General features: G+C 54.1%; 1 protein-coding gene across 1 annotated transcript in view; it reads right to left on the reverse strand.

Moving 5' to 3' along the window:
- Positions 1 to 18,485, reverse strand: part of LOC109254011 (voltage-dependent P/Q-type calcium channel subunit alpha-1A) — a 277,715-nt gene that overhangs the window by 73,990 nt on the left and 185,240 nt on the right. Inside the window, 9 exon segments of the mRNA XM_053897324.1 lie at positions 1,010 to 1,077; positions 1,246 to 1,363; positions 3,915 to 3,987; positions 4,282 to 4,413; positions 4,528 to 4,640; positions 5,580 to 5,692; positions 9,377 to 9,586; positions 16,913 to 17,002; positions 18,107 to 18,163. Of these exon segments, the coding sequence (XP_053753299.1) occupies positions 1,010 to 1,077; positions 1,246 to 1,363; positions 3,915 to 3,987; positions 4,282 to 4,413; positions 4,528 to 4,640; positions 5,580 to 5,692; positions 9,377 to 9,586; positions 16,913 to 17,002; positions 18,107 to 18,163 (974 nt within the window).

Consider the following 18,485-nt stretch of genomic DNA (forward strand, 5'->3'; position numbering starts at 1 on the left):
CGCTCAGTTCGGTTCAGTTCCACGAACGTGTCCTGAACACCTCAAAGCACTAGAGATGGTACCATGAAAAGGAGGGAAGCCCCAGGCCTGGCCCTCCTGGGCTCACAGGAAGACTCTGCACATGTTCTCTTCATGTGATGGGGCTGTTTCCCAACACCCTCCTCTGAAATTGCAGAAAAGGTGCCAGCTTCCTTTGTGCAGTGCGCAACCTGTACAACCATTCCCAGCAGCCCTGCTTGTGGGCTCTCCCAAAGGTGTGAGCTGTGTTCCCGAAAGCAGTGTTGCCTCCTCTGTGCCCAGCTGAGATGCATCCGAGTTCCAGGGAGTCCAAGGCTGCTCTAAGAGGCATCTGACACGAAGTTTTGCTCCCTTTATTGGGCACTTACTGTAGAACAAGAACTGTGTCGAGTACCTGACGTGCAAAGTGTGCTACTGTGAATAGTAGCTGCTATTATCATACCATCTGGGGCCAGTGACTTTGCCTTTCTGAGCCTCAGTTTCCCCTTCTGCAAAAGGGAGAGAACAGCGATGCCCGGCACCGGCAGCATCTAATTCTTTACTGATGTCACTTGGGGGCGACGTCCGGCCAGCTCCCAAGCTCATGGGGCCGCGAGGTGAGCCTCAGGCCCCTGTGTGGGTTTTCCCACCTGTCCCATCCATCCCTTCAGGTCTGGGGTGGCGACAGTGCCTGCTGGCCTGGGGGCTGCGCCATTCCTTGGAGAGGTCCCTTGACGCTCCCCGCTCCCTATAAATGGGCCCTCGGGTGGAGCCTGCCATCTGTTTCCTGTGGCAGCCCCGCAGCCTTACGCCCCCCCACCTTCTTTGCTGTGGAATCCTCTTGATCAGAGACAGACTGTTTCAGGGGGAGGGGGCTCCTTCTCCCGGGGAACAGAGCCTCCGGGGCGAAAGCTCGGACCCTGTCTCCACCCCCACGCCCAGCACAGTGCTGATCGGCCACAAGCAGGCGGTAACTTTGCCCGAGGGAGAAGCATTCTCCCACCAACTCCACCTTGGTGAGCTCCTGGGCGTTGGCCAAATTATCCACCGCGATGGCTAAGAACACGTTCAGGAGGGTGTCTGCAGGCGCTGGAGTCAGGGAAAGCACCACCACTCGGACCCCGGGTACCCGGGCCTCGAGGACCGTCCCTCGCCGCCCGGCTCCTCCGCCTGCCCCGCCCCCGCCTGCCCCGCCCCGCCCCCGCCTGCCCCGCCCCGCCCCCACCTGCCCCGCCCCGCGGAGGATACAGTTCCCGAAGAGCGTCAGCACGATGAAGTAGATGGAGAAGACCATGCCGCCCTGCACGCCCCCCTGAGACTTGATACCGTCATACATGACCTCGTTCCAGTCTTCGCCCGTCAGGATCTGAAAGGGGACGGAGAAACACACAGCCAACCCCTCTCAGCCACGGGCCCCGCGGAGACGCCTTGGCTGCGGAGCTGGCGCCTGCCTGCGGTGGCTCTTGGGGCGTGGGAGGGGCCACCCCTGCCCCGAGGGGCTCTCGGCCTGGCTTCCAGGGAAGGGTGCCTCTGGGGGAGTCACAGCTCGTTCCCTAACTCTGTCCTGCCTCGTGTGACCAGGGGATTCACTACAGATGGAGCTGTGCCCCCCTAAATTCATAGGTTGGAGCTCTAAAACATATTTTTTTTAATGTTTTTGAGAGCGAAAGAGAGAGAAAGACAGAACGTGAGCAGGAGAGGGGCAGAGAGAGAGGGAGACACAGAATCCGAAGCGGGCTCCAGGCTCCGAGCTGTCAGCACAGAGCCCGACGCGGGGCTCGAACTCACGGACCGTGAGATCACGACCTGAGCCGAACTCACCAACTGTGAGATCAGGACCCCAGCCGAAGTCGGACACTTAGCCGACTGAGCCACCCAGGTGCCCCGGTACGTTGAAGATCTAAACCCTCATGTGACGGTATCTGGGGATGGGGGGTAATCAGGGTTAGATGAGGTCATGATGATGGGCCTCTCATCATGGGAACTGGGGCCTTTGTAAGAAGAGACACCAGAGAACTTGTTCTGTCTCTCTCCATCTCCATGCCATGTGAGGACACAGTGGGAAGGTGGCCATTTGTAAACCAGGAAGAGAGTCCTAACCAGGAACCAACCCCGCGGGCACCTTGCTCATGGGCTTCCAGCCTCCAGATATACGAGAAATAAATTTCTGGTGCTTAAGCCGCATATTCACTGGTCCTTCTGGCCTGCTGTGCCTGGGGGCAGGGCGGGTGCCAGTGACGGGAGAATGTGTCCGGCACAGGGAGGCAGGTGCTGGTAAACACCAGTCTCCCTGATGCATATGGGATGGACTGAGGGGACAGGCGTGCGTCACCCACACGCTCACTAAAAAAAAAAAAAAAAAAAAAAAAAAAAAAAAAAAAAAAAATCCAACTTCCCTCCTCTGTAATATTTCCACAAGGATAAAGTAAATGTGAATCAACTCCAAAAATGTCAACCCGTTAATGTGGGTTTCTCAGCCTCGGCCCTGCCTGCTGACATTTGGGGACCGGGTCATTCTCTGTTAAGGGGCCGTCCTGGGCACTGTGGGGTATCGAGCAGCAGCCCTGCCCTCTACCCACCAGGTGCCTGTAGCGTAACTCCCCCAGGGCTGTGACAACCAACCACGTTTCTAGAACTTCCAAGTGTCCTTGGGGGACAGACTCCCCCCCCCCCCCCCCCCCCCCGCCTTAGACAAGAACCCCTGTGCTCAAGACCCACCATCAACAATCTTCATGGCTAGTTTCCCTTTCTAACCCCCTGTCCAGGGGTTCTCTTTTAGAAACTGCCCTCCCCGGGGAAGGAGAAAGTGAAGTCACATTTTCCATAGATTTCCTGTCTCCCCCAACCCCCAAAGAGACAGAACCCACCAGGCTCTGGTGGTCCCAGCCCGGTCAGTCCCCAACCTCAGGGCATGTGCCCACACAGATACAGCAGTTGGTTTGGGGAGAGCACCCAGGGTCTCTTTGCCTTGCAATGCAGGATCAGGGGCATCTCCTAATCCAGGGAGGATGGGTGTGGTAACCATGCCTTATTTTCTGTATTCTGATGCTGTGACTTGGCGGGGGTGGCGGTGGGGGGTTTGTTGACCCTGGAGGGGGTCAGGGCCAGCTAATTCCTAGAGATAATGGCCAACTTGCCCATGATGTGCACTTTTCTTTTCTTTTTTAATTTAAAATAATTTTTTTTTAACGTTTATTTATTTTTTGAGACAGAGAGAGACAGAGCATGAACGGGGGAGGAGCAGAGAGAGAGGGAGACACAGAATCGGAAGCAGGCTCCAGGCTCTGGGCCATCAGCCCAGAGCCTGACGCGGGGCTCGAACCCACGGACCGCGAGATCGTGACCTGAGCCGAAGTCGGACACTCAACCAACTGAGCCACCCAGGCGCCCCTACACTTTTCAAATGCAAACCAACCACCTCCTCTATGGGGCTCTTACACTCGGGGCCCACAGTCCCCTGATCTTTCTCATCAGCTAACCCGAGATGGCCCCCACGCCCAGAGCCCCGCTGAAATCACTCCAGCTAGCCATTTCTCAATCTGCTTACCCTGCCTCGCGGGATCCTTCCTGCAGAAACCACAATAAAGGCTTGTGCTCATGTTCCCCCTTCTCTGCCTCCTGACCTCCCCCTCGTGGCCCTGCGTGGCCTGCCGTGGACTTCCTCTCTTGGGATCTCCAAGTACAACAGACTGCCTTTCCAATGGCATTTACCCACCATTGTTGATTGAGGGTGCGATCTCACGGAGATCTGCTGGCCTCACCGTACCTGAATGATTCTAAAACCTGTATTTTAAAACAGCGGGACAAGGCAAAGCGGAGAAAGAGCGATTCGAGGAACCCCCCTCCTATGCTGAATGGGTGCTTCAGTCTCTGGCACTAAGAGGTATCTGCCCACGGGGGCCAGGTGAAGACCGTACCTGAAACACTGTCATTATTGCTGCTGGAAAAGTGTCGAAATTGGTAGGAGGAGTCCCTTCATCGAAGTTAAACCTGCGGGGAGGACACAGGCATCTCACGCTGGCCCTGCCCTGGGTGCTCTGAGGGCTTAGCTCAGCATCCTGTCTCCGGGGCAACATCTCCAGCATCTCTGTTCCCCAGAAGGACACCCTGACTGGTACCCAGGACCCCGCCCATCTGGGTGAATGCACTGGGCGCCCGGAGCCACGAGGGGGGGGCGGTCTGCGGGATGGAGGCGAGCCTGGGTCTCTGGACGCACCAGACCCGCTTCTGTCCCCGCACGGGACCCCGGGGAAGCGGAAGTCAGGGAGTCTGCCGAGCGCTTACTGGCCGCCGAAGAGTTGCATTCCCAAAAGGGCGAAGACCACGATGAACAGGAAAAGGAGGAACAACAGGCTGATGATGGATTTCATGGAGTTGAGAAGAGAGACGACCAGGTTCCTGAGTGATGCCCAGTACCTGCCAGCAGAGCCCGGGTCGGGGAGGGGCGGTCAGGCCGGTCAGCTGAGCCCGCCCGTCCCCGGTCCCCATCCCCGCCCCTGCCGGGATGCCGGGGGAGCTCCAGAGACTTACTTTGTGACTTTGAAAATACGCAATAACCTGAGGGCTCGTAACACGCTGATTCCGAAGGATGTGCCGGGTTTTATGACGGCCCAGATGACCTCGAAGATGCTCCCGATGATAACCTGGAGCAGAGAACCTGGTCTCGCGTCCACAGGGCCCTGGAAATCGTGCCCTGGCCCCGAACCTTACGGGAACCCAACCAGGAGGCCCCCACACGGAAGCAGGGTGAGGGTCTCCACCCCCAGAAGCCTCGAGGGGCCCCTGGGTACTGCAATAACCATTTCCTTGCGTTTTTTCAGAAATCGAAGTGAAACCCACAGAACGTCAGAGTAAACACTTGAAGCATGCAACCCGGCGGCATTTCGCGCGTTCACAATGTTGGGTCAGCGTCACCTCTGTGCAGTTCTGAGACATTTTCATCGCTCCCCCAAGAGACCCCGTCTCCCCACGAGCAGTCACCCCCCATTCCTTCCTCCTCCCCACAGCCACTAACCTGCTTCCGGTCTCTATGGATATGCCTATTCTGGACCTTTCACAGAAATGGAATTATGCAGTACGTGACCTTTTGGGTCTGGCTTCTTTCACTGAGCATGACGGTTTTTGAGGTCCTTGCCCCTTTAAAGTTCTCAAGCATCATCTTTAACCAGCATACACTCGTCTAGTTTTTATCCTTTTCATCTTACGTGAGTGGAGCGGAATCCTGCTCTACGGGCTGATTTTTGTCACTGTCTGTGGCTGGTCGCCTCTCCTTGCTGTGGAGAATTCCATTATATGGCCGTGCCACAGTTTACTTCTCCATCTTGCTGCCACGGGATATTGGGTCCTTTGGTTTGGAACTTTTATAAACGAAAGAGGGCCTGAACGTTTCCCTCCCGCTGGCAGTGGCTGAAAGTTTGGGAACCTCTGTGTCCTCACCGGTATCTGGGATTGCCCTCTCATTCCTTCAGCTGCGTCTCTCACGTCCAGACGTGACCCTACTGTTCCCTTTCTGATGTGCCCAGGCATCAGCCGTTCTTGGCAAGAGCCGGAGAGTTGAACTTCCTATCAACGAGAGTACTTACCCCACAGTCAAAGCAGTTGAAGGAAGAGTGGAAGTAAGGCCGCGTCCCAAGCCCGTACATTTTTATAAACATTTCGGACATAAAGAGTCCTAAGAAAATGAATTCTGCATAGTCTAGAAGGGAGAGGAGGGAGAATGGAAAGGAAGTTAGGTTTGTGGAGTGCGTGGCGGGGGGCGGGGGTGGTTCCAGGCGGCTCTGACTTTCCTGTTAATAACAACCCCATCCATCTGGCCTGGCAGGCAGGGAGAGAGGAGGGTCGTTGGTGGCCTTGGCTAAAGATTATGCAAGGCTTCCTTTCCACAGGCCTCAGTTTCTCCACTGTTAAAGTGAGGAACAACAATTGTCCCCCACCCTCCAACCCACCAACCCCTGGCCGATCTTAAAAAGGAGTGGGGAAAGTTCCATGGCTCTCCACCATGCACTTTTTTGCTCTGGTTCAACGATAAGAGCTGGGCACAGGTCCTTGCCAAGGACTCAGGTTTTGTGCTGGCTGGTGGGTTCCTGTGTGCTTAGTACGTTTTATTTTTTTATTTTTAAAATTTTTTTAACGTTTTATTCATTCTTGAGACAGAGAGAGACAGAGCATGAATGGGGGAGGGTCAGAGACAGAGAGGGAGACACAGAATCCGAAACAGGCTCCAGACTCTGAGCTGTCAGCCCAGAGCCCGACGCGGGGCTCGAACTCACGGACCGCGAGATCGTGACCTGAGACGAAGTCGGATGCTCAACCGACTGAGCCACCCAGGCGCCCCAGTACGTTTTAAAACTAATGAACGAACGAACGAACTGCCCGACTAACAAAATAACAATGAGCCCAGGATGCCATAATCTAAGAGTTATGATAAGTCCAGTTTTACACGCCTGAGCTCCAAAGGAGAAACTGAAGTAGAAGTCATAATGGTGTCCTTTTAGTAACCTTTGTGTCAGGGGCTTAGTTGGAGATTCAGGGGCAACCAATCTAAGATACGGCCTTTCTCCCAACTTGGAAAACCTATCTGATGCCCCCCGGTAAAATCCTGTCTTGTTGATGTCTAAAAGTCTTGGACAAGATAAAGCACTTTTGTTCTTTGGTAAGAAAGCATGATAGTCCAAACGCCCTGGGGAGAGGTAACATACGGGAATTTGTTTGCACCAGCAGAGAAATGGCTAATTTCAAGACCTTTTCCGAGAGAGCTTTCTTGGTGGGGTAAGGAGGGTTTCTGAGCGGAAGAAAACAGAAAGGAAGACAAAGGAGCCAAACTTCCAAGAGTTTCAGTTTTGGTCACATAGGTAATTCTGAGAGCCAGGGGTGTTGGGGCGCCTGGGTTGCTCAATCGGTTAAGTGTCTGACTCTCGATTTTGGCTCAGGTCACGATCTCACGATCCGTGGGTTCGAGCCCCGCGTTGGGCTCGGTGCGGGCAGTGCAGAGACTGCTTGGGATTCTCTTGTCCTCTCTCTCTGCCCCTCCCCGCCTCAAAAATAAATAAACATTAAAAAAAAAAAAAAAAAAGAAAGTCAAGGGTGTTTCTTTTATCATTCTTTTAAGAGGTGGTTTGAACCGTCAAGGTCCTTCACACTCATTCCTGACCGGATCTTCTTCCCCTTAGTGTTTTGGACTCCAGGGAGCTCCTAGGATCTGAGGGAAACCAGGGTCTCTGGGATCGTCAGGCCAACATATCAGCGAGGGACATCTGGCTGTAACTTCTGGTGCATTCCGAGAACCACCAGAAACAACTTTGGGAAACCTGCCCCCTAGTTACCATGGCAACCTCGTTGCTGGCAATGCACAAGACCTGAGAGAATTGTCTGTAGCCCTGGAGGGTCGGGAAGAACTTTCAGGGCCCAATAAACCCAATTTCCAGATGAGAAATCTGAGACCCCGAGAAACGACCACATCTCACGGATTCTAAGACACACGCTTTTGTTCAGTTTGACATCTGGGAAATTGGGGTGTATCTTAAAATCGACATGTCCTCGTTTAAGATAGTAGCCCTGCTTTCTTTCTTTGTGGCAAATAAAATAAAAGGGTGCTTTATAAACGAAGACGCTTTCCGCTGATGTCTGGCTGTCGGTAGTGACTTGTCTGGGGTCACACGATGAGTTAGGAGCAGAGCGGGCACTGAGAACCCAGGTCATCTGGTGACCCCAGGGCAGGGATCTGTCATTAGTCACAGTTTGGATTCTGGGTTCAAATCCTGGCTTTGTCACTTACTAGCTGTGTGTTCCTGGGCAAGTCACTTAACCTCTCTGTGTCTCCTTTTCCTCAAATGGGGATAACTAAAGGACCTTTACAGACACAGAAGCCCAGGACGGGGAGTCCCAACTCTCTGTTCCTGAACCAGGACAGACAGAGCAAAGTGATTAGTGTGGAGAATATGGGAGATTAAAAATAGACTACCAGAGGAGGTTAACACAAGAAGAGTCCTCATTTGTAAGACTCCACGGGGACCAAATTCAATTTCGAGGGTTGGAACTAGGTCAGGGCTCTCAGAAGGAGAGCTGGCCCCTGGGGAGTGTCCTGAGGGGTCAACCAATGTGACGGAGAACAATAAGGGTTACAAGGAAATAATGACCTGGACCAGGCTCCTAGGCCTCTCTAGGCTGAAGACTCGACTGTCTCCAGTGGCTGTCTGGGTCAACCCCGAACCAGGCCAGACGGGGCAAGAAGCTACGAACCTAAGTCAGACAGGCCAGTAGCTGCAGGCGGAGGGCAGCCAGCAGGCAAACGGTGTTGGGAAATCCTCCCTCGGGGCCCACAGGCCAGAGCCAGGGCGTGCGCTTGCCTTCCCCACCGCCGGACGCTACTCTTATTGATTTCTCAGAGCTCTTTATTTTTGAAATCCCGGTCAGAGGTCTCCCCACCTCTCACTGCTTCTCCTCACCCCCTCCTGGCCATCAATTCTGATAGTATCACATGCTAACTCCTGGAACCTGGAATAGGCCCAGAAAGGCAAGGCCTTAAGGGTCCTGGTAGCCATTGAAGGAGCCAGATGTTCTCATAGTTGTTGGGGCGGATCTTCTAGGAATGAATCCTGGATATAAGGAGGTCATAAAGGGCTAGAGAGGAAAGTGGCGGGCGGGGGGGGGGGGGGGGGGGAAGAAGGTTTGAAAGAAGAGGGGAGAAGCAGAGAAAATGGGGGCAACATAAGGGCCACTCTCTGCCCCTAAAGCATCCCCCTCTCTCAACCACAAATCACTCATTTTAACATCCCCAGAGATATTACCTGTTAATTGCATGTGTGTTTCTGTCTCCATCTGTCTGTCCTGTGGTCTCTACCCCTTTCTGTCTCTCTTCCAATGCCCCCTTCACCAGCACCCTTATGCCTCTCTTTTAAAAAGCATCACAGGGGCACCAGGGTGGCTCAGTCAGTTAAATATCCGACTTCGGCTCAGGTCACGATCTTGCGGTTTGTGAGTTCGAGCCCCGCACTGGGCTCTGCGCTGACAGCTCGGAGCCCGGAGCCTGCTTGGGATTCCTGTGATCTCCCTCTCTCTGCCCCTCCCCTGCTTGTTCTCTCTCTCTCTCTCCCCGTCTCTCTCTCTCAAAGAATAAATAAACATTAAAAAATTTAAAAAAAAAATCACAGAAGTATTTGGTGGCCTGAATTCCAGCTTCCAGCCCCTCAGGCCCAAAGACTCAGTTGAGGTGCCAGCTGCAAACACGTCCACATCAAAGGGCAGACTCAACAAGGGGTAAGGAAGGAACACGCGGCGCCACAAGTGGGAAAGGGTGTGAGGAAGGGAGCGGGAGTGGGCAGGGGCGGGGCCGGGAGGAAGGGAGCGGGAGTGGGCAGGGGCGGGGCCGGGCGGTACTCACAGAGGAAGTCGGAGAGCCACTCGGGCTGGTTGTAGTGAACAATAGCAACACACAGAGTGTTGAGGGCTACCAGACTGAGCACAGTCCAGTAGAAGGCCTGAGTTTTGACCATGCGGCGGATGTAGAAACGCATCCTCCTCTCCTTTTTGTGAAAAAAAGTCGAGTTCTCCAGCTTGGCACTTTTAATGCTGGCTCGGGCGAAGGGAGACCCTGCCGAGGAGAGGACGGAGAAGGTCAGGGCATTCCTGTGGAGGCAATTAACCGCCGCGAGGCCCAGGCACAGAATCCGGCCGGGGGATCCATCAGCCTCCCGGGCGAGCCGTCTAGCCCCCCAGGGGGGATCCACCATGACCCAGGGACGTAGCGTTCCAGAGCTGGAGCTTACAGGAAGGCAAAGATAATAGTATCAGAAACGGCCAACGAGAGCCCTGGATGTCACGGGGAGACAGATGGCCCTCCACTGATGACTCCTGCGTCTCCCTCTCCTGCCGCATCTGATGGCTCTGGGGGTCATGCCACGGTGGGGGAATGAGGAAGGAGCTTCTGCTCAGGACCCTCGCTGCAGGGAGAACTCCTGGAGAGCCTCCAGGAAGAGGTGTGGCTAGGACAATTAGTTTCCGTGGACACTTCACTTTAGACGTGAGCAGCAAAGAATCTGCCTGCATACACTTTTACTGGTGGAGCATCTACTGTGTGCCAGGCTCTACTCCAGGTGTTTAGGACACTCTAGTTAGCAGAGCCCTGCCTTCCTGGGACTAATCTCCATTTGGGGAGAGAGAGAGCAAATATGGTAAAAAAAAAAAAAAAAAAAGTAATTGTGTGATGGAAGGTGCAACGTGCTTTGGCAAAAAGAAAAAGCACAGTAGTGTAAGGGGCTGGGGAGCCTCAGGAGGGACCATGGGGCAGGCTGCCATATTCAAGCCAAGCGGTCAAGGTGAAGGCGTTGGTTTAAGCCCCCTTAGTATTTGTGGGCAGAGGAAACAGTAAGTGCAAAGGTCCGGAGGCAGAAATCTGCCTGCCTGACCTATCTGGGGAATGGCATAAGGAAACCAGTATGGCTGGAGTGGAGAAGATGAGGGGGAGAGAAGGAGGAGCTGAGGGCAGGGTGGGGACCGTGCGGAACCAGCGGGGCTTTACCGGGCCGTGGGGAGAACTGACTCAGCTGCTCACAAGCGCCCTCTAGCTGCTGCAGGGAGGGGGAGCAGTCTGGAAGGCCAGGGCAAGAAGAGGGAGGAGGTGACTGCATTGGTCCAGGCCAGCAATAATGACGGCTGGACTCCGCGGTGGCTGGGAAGGCAGAAGAGTGGGCAGACTGGGGATGTGTTACTTCAGGGAGATTTCAACGCCTGCTGCCGGTCGAGTGTGGGTGTGAGAGAGACAGAGGAGCCAAGGTCTTTGGCCTGAGCCCCTGGAGGGACCGAGATGCCACGCACTGAGAGCGGACAGGTTTAGGGGAAAGTTCGCAGCTCCTATCTTCTGAATGATCTCTTCTTGAACACCTTCAAGGGCATTCGTTTGTTGGTTGACTGTTCTTTGGCTCATTCATTCTTTCCCCTGTTCACCAGCTTGTTCATCGATTCATGCGCTCATTGGTTGGTCTGTCCATTCACTCATTCGTCCACCCAGCAGGTGCATCAGCAGCATCCCACCAGCATGGGACGCGGCAAACGTCTCCCAGGGCGCCACTCCCTTCCCACGCACAAAATTTTAAACACACATGCCCGCTCGGCGGCAGCTGGCCAGCCCTGGAGGCGGGACCCTCTCTCCCTCATGTCCGTCGCCTGCCTGACCTCACAGGCGTTGAGAACCCCAGCGGGGCTCCTCACGGCCCCTTCTCAGTTGGGGCATTTCTGGCAGCTCCCAAAGATGCGCCCAGATCCGCAGGTGTCCACAGGGCATGACAAAGAATTGAGACTTTTGAAGGTCTCAGGTCAGCTTGGGATGTTCCGTGGGGAGGAGGAGGGAGAGCTCAGTCACAGTGGGCGGGAGGCTCCCCACCCCCCACTCCTGCTGGAGCCCCACCGAAAACCCGTTCCACTGCCAACCACCAAGTGACCTTGGCCAAGACACCTCGCATCTTGGGGCCTCCGTGCCTCCGTTTGTAAACTGGGACAACCACACTGCCCACTCACAGGGCTGCTGGGAGAATACACCTTAGCCCCATGCTGGCCACCATGGCCATCATAATCTTCGACTAGAACCCCCAGTGCTCCATTGAAGACCGAGTTCATGTGCCAATTTATTGAGCAAGTCTTTCCTGATCACTGGCCCGGAGACATATCCCACAAGCACAGCACCCACTGGGAAGGAAAAGGGAAGTGCATGTTAACTGAACACCTACTACGTGCTAGGTCCCTGCTAGCTGCGTATTGCCACCTGGATCGTATCTCACGCTCACTTGGACCCACGCTCCCCTTCTCTATACATTCCTGTCTCTAGCTTTTCTCTGGAATGGCAATTGCAGGCAATTCTTAGATTCTACAAATATTTTCGTAAGACAGGGCGCCTGGATGGCCCAGTCGGTTAAGCGTCCGACTTCAGCTCAGGTCACGATCCCACGGTTCGTGGGTTCGAGCCCTCCGTGGGGCTCTGTGCTGATGGCTCAGAGCCTGAAGTCTGCTTGGGATTCTGTGTCTCCCTCTCTCTCTGCCTCCCCCACCCCGCTTGCGCTCTGTCTCTCTCTCTCTCTCTCTCTCTCTCTCTCTAAAATAAATCAACATTAAAAAAAATTTAATAAGAGATTTTATGGAACCCAACAGACCCAAAACGTTATCATTTCAGCATGGCATCAGTATAGAAATACGTTAAAGAGACGTTTCACGCTCTTTTTCTTGGGCTAAGACTTCTAAATCTGATTAGAAGAATGAAGTACCTCTTTGCTCACACTGGCTCTGCCCGAGGGATCAAGAGCCACAGGTGACCAGTAGTGGTCTGGAATGTCCTGCCGTGAGGACAGCAGCCTGTCACCACCAAGGCTTAAGATGGGGACTTGGGGCACTTTACGTGGCCCTGAAATCGCCCATAAGTTGAAACGGGTCCTGCCCAAGTTGCGGGTTGAATTCGAGCAATCGCCCAGTTTTGACACTATGTTACGCGGCCCCGGCAGACGGATACAGCCCGCGCAGAGCTTCCGATCAAAAGTCATCTAAAAGGAATCTGATTTTCCTGAAGAGCTGGTTGTGATGGCAGCTTCCATTCACGGCTCAGCTGTTCCTATAAACGACTCAAATTCCAGAATTCGGCAGTATGTTCGTCAGCTGCAGACGAGACGGCTTTGTGAGGCGCTCAGCGGCTGATTGGACCGCGCAAGGCTGTGCTCGCTGCCGTCCAGGGTTCGACAGCAGACGCACGGCTCCGGCCTCATTCCGAAACGCTTAGCTGGTCTCCCTTACGGAAACGAAAGTCAAGTCATTTCCTGGTCAGAACTGGAATTCCAGAGGTGTCCTTTGGGGTACTGGCTGGAGCGGGGGCCCCTTCCTGTGCGTTTCTGAGCCATCAGGCAAAGGGGCTGGAGTTTGGTGGGTTTGCCCGGGGCAAACCTGGTCCGGGGACACCGAGGCCCTGGCCTACGTCCGGGACCCGTCTGGAGAGCTGAACGTCGCCTGCTCTGTTAACAGAAAGGGCACGGGACAGCCGTGGCTCTTAGTCCGACCGCTTCCTACTCTGGTTCCCCGTCCTTCCCCTTATCACGTGCTTATCCCACACCAGCCTGGAACTGCATTCTCCAAGGAGCAAGGTCTCTTACGTCGGCCACAAGTTCAAGAGCAGGGTCTCCCACGGACAAACCATCTGTGAGTCTCTCTCATGGCTTCTTGGCTGGCCCCCCTGTTATGTACTGACCTGGATCCCCTAGATTCATATGCCGGAGACTTATCCCCTAGTACCTCGGAATGTGAGCCTATTTGGAGCTAGGTTCTTCGACGAGCGGATTATAACGTAAACTCAGGTCCTGTAGGTGGGCCCTAATCCTCTACCAGCCTGGTCTACAGCCTTGGAGGGAGGCCTCAGAAGCAGCCAACCCTGATGGACGCCTTGAGCTGGGAACTCCAGTCTCCAGAACTCCAGTCTCCAGTCTTCTGCTGTTAAGCCCCCCAAGCCTATGCTATTTTATTATGGCAGCCGTCACAAATGGATGCTCTCTCCCCATTCCACAGAAAGCCCAGCTTAGAAGCAAACCCCTCCCGGGGCGCCTGGGTGGCTCAGTCGCTCGAGCGGTGGACTTCAGCTCAGGTCACGATCTCACAGCTCGTGGGTTTGAGACCCGCGTCGGGCTCTGTGCTGGCGGCTCGGAGCCTGGAGTCTGCTTTGGATTCTGGGTCTCCTTCTCTCCCTGCCTCTCCCGTGCTCACGCTCTGTCTCTCTCTCTCTTTCAAAAATTAAATGAACATTAAAAACATTTTTTTCAAAAACCAAAACCAAAAACCAAAACAACAAACGCCTCCTTCGTGAAGCTTTCTCTGCTTTTCCACCAAATTCTTCCCAGCCTGTATAGCTATCAGAGTCCTCATAATCAGTCTCTTGTTGCTTTTTTAAAAAATATTTTTTACCTGGGGCGCCTGGATGGCTCAGTCGGTTAAGCGGCCGACTTCGGCTCGGGTCATGATCTCGCGGTCAGTGAGTTCGAGCCCCGTGTCAGGCTCTGTGCTGACGGCTCAGAGCCTGGAGCCTGTTTCAGATTCTGTGTCTCCCTCTCTCTGACCCTCCCCCGTTCATGCTCTGTCTCTCTCTGTCTCAAAAATAAATAAATGTAAAAAAAAAAAAAATTAAAAATATTTTTTACCTACTTGCTGACGTACTTAATTAATTTTTTAAAAGAGAGCGAGAGCACAGGGTGGGGAGGGGCAGAGGGAGAGAGAGAGAGACAGAGACAGAGAGAGAATCCCAAGGAGGCTCCACACTGTCAGCACAGAGACCAACTCGGGGCTCAGTCTCACGACCATGAGATCGTGACCTGAGCCGAGATCGAGAGTCAGACACTCAACCGATTGAGCCACCCAGGCGCCCCCAGTCTGTGTTGCTTTTAAGTAACTTCAACCGTACTTAATTACTTTTCTGATTTCAAGAGAAATGACTGTCAGTAATTTGTACGTTTTAGAAAATTGTCGTGTAGAAAGTGAAACAAAATCCCTCACACTTTTCCACGCTTTTAAGTACCTCTCATACTTAATATTGTTCTTGCAATGGCATCATACATTTTACATAATGCCGTGCCACTTGGTTTTTTCACTGAGAAATCGCTTTCAAACATCTTTCCATGCGAGCAGCAGCCATGTTCTTTTTCCTGGCTGCGTAACAGCCCATCGTACGTAAATACTCCAATTTCTTCAGTCGTCTCCCCATTTCTGGGCATGCGGGTTGTCTCTGGTTTTCACTTTACTTTCTTGTGTGTGTTTTCACTTAAAAGATTCTAAGTAACCTCTCTACCCAACACGGGGCTCCAACTCACCACCCCTAGATCAAGAGTTGCACGCTCTACCGACAGAGCCAGCCGGGCTCTTTTGGTTCTCACTCTTTTGAACACCAGAGACAACGCTGTTGAGAAGAGGCATCGATCTTTTGCACACGTGGAAGAAATATTTTTGAAGCAGAAATGCCGGGTCAAAGAATAGGAACATCTACAGTTAAATAATACCCAACCACGCGGTGGAAACCGTGCAAACCAAACTCCTACCCTCAGCACGCGACAATGCCCATTTCCCCACATCCTTGCCAACATCGGGTAGTATCACTTTTCCATCTTTTCTAGAATGACTGATGAAAAAGAACCTCTCCATCGGTGAGGAGCAGGTACCCAATCTTATCCACAGAGGCGATCCTGACTCGAGTATGCCAATCTTTTGGTGGGTGAGCCAGACGTAACGGATCAAACACACAGAGCACTGCTGGGAGTGCTCCCGTTCTTGAACTTGCTGTGGGAGGAGGGACACAGATGCACCCACAAGTCGAAGGAGGTCTAGTTCAGCATTACAAGGCAAAAGAGGGTTGTGGCTAGAAATTAAAAATGCAAATTGAAACGAGCTTGAAGGCGTCATTACAGACGTACTTAGCTGGGAAAGGGAATTAAATGGGCAATATACGCAGTGGCTGGGGAGGGGGGAATCCGTTGAACGTATGAGTGCTTGGCAGGTTTGTACATGGGTTCGGTGTTTCTGAAACCCAGAAGGGCTCTGTGAATAATGAGTTGAAAAGCTGTTGGTATCTTTGATCCTGTAATTATCCCCAAGGAGACACGCCCAAAGGGTGGGGGCAGTAATTGTACATAAATGCTCGCGGTGGTGCTCCTCTGTGGGGGCAAAACACTGGAAACTCCAACACCATAGGACAGAGCCACGGCTAAGCAAACAACTACGGGGACGCCACCCTCCGGGAGGATGGGACTGCAGTGGAAATGATGTCAAAACCCAGCGCACAAGGTCAAAAACCAGGGGGGAGCGAAAACAGCAAAGTATGGAAGAGTTGGTGCCCGCGGATCAGAACCACGTGTATATATTAAATTCCCTTCTCCCCTTCCTTCCTCCCCTCCCTCCCTTTAAAGGCTTTCTCCCCGCAAGGTCATGTGTTACTTCCCCTGCCTGGATGCTCTCCCACTTTCATTACTGGGAATGTTTAAAAACCCACTTCAGGGCGCCCGGGTGGCTCAGTCGGTTCAGCGCCTGACTCAGGTTGGTTTGGGCTCAGGTTCGGGAGTTTGAGTCCCACATCGGGCTCTGTGCCGACAGCATGGGGCCTGCTTGGGGTTCTCTCTCTCTCCCTCTCTCTCTGCCCCCCTTTCCCGCTTGCTCTCTCTCTCTCTCTCCCTCTCTCAAAGAAAACAATTTTTTGTTCAAAATATAATCTAGTCTCTCCGGAGAAGGTCGGAAGCAGCACGGTCTCAATCAGGAGGGGCGCGCAGGGAAAGAGCAAATGTCCCCTCCTCCCCAGGCTCTGCCCTTGGCAAGAACCGACAGCAACAGACCGAGCACAGCCTCCCGCCTGGCTCTCTCTGCTTTCACAGCCACGGCCAACTCCTATACTCATCCTGCAGTCCTCAGCTTCAATGTCACCTCCTCCGAGAAGCCTTCCCTGACCACCCCCCATTCTTCCAGAGCACGCCAAACCCGGGGCGTCTCCTCAGCAGCGCCACGATCACGACAGGCTTATTTCGGGAACTACCTGTTTAACATCGGCGTCCTGCCCTGGACCGCAAGGCCCACGCGGGTCGGGATTTGGTTTCCCATCCTATTCACAGCCGGCCCTTCGTAAGAGCAGCCCCTCCGTGAGTACTGACGTATCGTAATACCATTACTGGGAGCTTATGCTCTGCCGGGCGCCCTTCTGAATGCTTACTGGGGATTATTTAGTTTAAGCTCCACGGACGGAATCAGGAGGGAGGCGCCGCTGTTATTCCCATAATCGCGTCACCTCCTCCAGGAGACAAAGGTGGCAAGGGGCAGAGTAGGGATCCAAGTGCAGGCCTGGAGGGCCCCAGGCCTTCAGCGCGCATCTCTGACGCCATCGGTGACAGCCGAGCGCCAGGAGGCAGCCGGACGGACTCACCCACGGAGGCGATGTCGGCCAGCTGGTCCTCAGCCTCCTCGGGGTTGAGCAGGTCGGTCTTGCTTTTCTTTATGGTGGCTCTCCGCAGAGCTCCAACAATGGAAACATGGCAAGAGAAAAAGACGTTACCCTTTTGGACACCGGAACCACACCTCGGCGCCCCTGCGTCCTCGGCCCCAGGTGTTGTTCTGCCAGGGACTCTCTGCCGGGGTGTTGGGTTTAACCCTCACGCCAATCCGGTCCGGTGGGAGGGAAGAGTATGCCCATTTTGCAGACGGGGAGACCGAGGCTCGGGGGGGAGGGGTTACATGACTTTGCCCAAGGGGTCAAGACGAGAACCACGTCCTGTTCAGTCTGACTTTAGAGACCGAGGTCTGGGCTCTCAGTTGTCATTGCCCCTGGGGGATGCCTGGGACCGGATATACAGTGACCCCTAATGAAGGCAGCCCACCCTTGACCTTTAGTATGCTTGCCAGGCCGGCCGGGACTGCGGATCCCTTTGCTCAGTATGTAGGTTCCGCTCCTCCCCCACGGGCTCTCCAGGGGACAGGGAGTTCAGGCACACGCTTCCAACAAAATGAGTTAGACACCCCCGTGGGTCACCTCTTCCCCTCCCCCGCAAATAGTAAAATCCATTTTGTAACCCTCCGAGATAAACCCTAGCTCCTTTACTTCCTACTCTTGCCTGGTATTTTCGATCCAAAGCCCTTGCTCTGTCTCACCGAATTTCCAACCGTGAGACCACGGTCCTGAACAGTAAGCCGGATTCTTGGCTATTTATTTATTCAGCAAACACAGACGGTGAGTCATGACCTTGAGTCAGGTAGGCATTGTATTTGCAAGCATTAATGTAATCTTCATAAACTATCCGATGAGGTGGGTATTATTATCATAATGCCCATTTCACGGATGCGGAAAACCGAGGCACGGGGTTAAAGCAGAAAGGGCAGGCCAGAACACGAAAAACCTGCGCCGACGTCCTGAAATTCCCGAAAGCCGCAGATTCCTGCCATTCCCTATATCCTCCTGGTCCTGACCTGGTCTTGTGTTTGTTCTTGGTGTCACCTGGGCTCTGAGCATCCATCCCCTGGAGGCCCCTGACAACCAAACAGCCTGTTCCCCCAGCACTGGCTGCTCTGGTCTCCTCCCGGGAGCCACCCCCCCCACCCCCCGAGCCAGGTTCAGAGCAGTTACCATCAAAGGGATGCCTCTGCTCCCCGTCGGTTTCATCCTCGGCGAGGATCACCTCTTCTGAGGAGGAAGAGCACAGAGTTAAGCTCCAGCGTCTACGGGGCTCTCCTGGGACGCGTTCCCTCGGACCAGGAAGGGCAAGGGTCTGCCCGGCCACCTTCGCTCTCCTCTTGCTGATCGCGGCAGCTCAACCAGCCAGCAGCGTGCTGCTCGGTTCTTCCTGCCTCGCAGCCCACGTCAGCAAGAGCAGGAGAGCGAGCACCACCTCCACGTCCCTCAATATGAGACCCAGCTTCCTCATAAGGCCTTGCCTGATTCGGCCCCCGCCACCTCCCTGCCCTCCTTTCCTCCCCATCTGCCCTGCGTGTCCCTGCTCCAGCCA

The sequence above is a fragment of the Panthera pardus genome, unplaced genomic scaffold (genome assembly GCF_024362965.1).
Source record: "Panthera pardus isolate Hobbes unplaced genomic scaffold, ASM2436296v1 HiC_scaffold_8, whole genome shotgun sequence".
Lineage (NCBI taxonomy): Eukaryota > Metazoa > Chordata > Mammalia > Carnivora > Felidae > Panthera > Panthera pardus.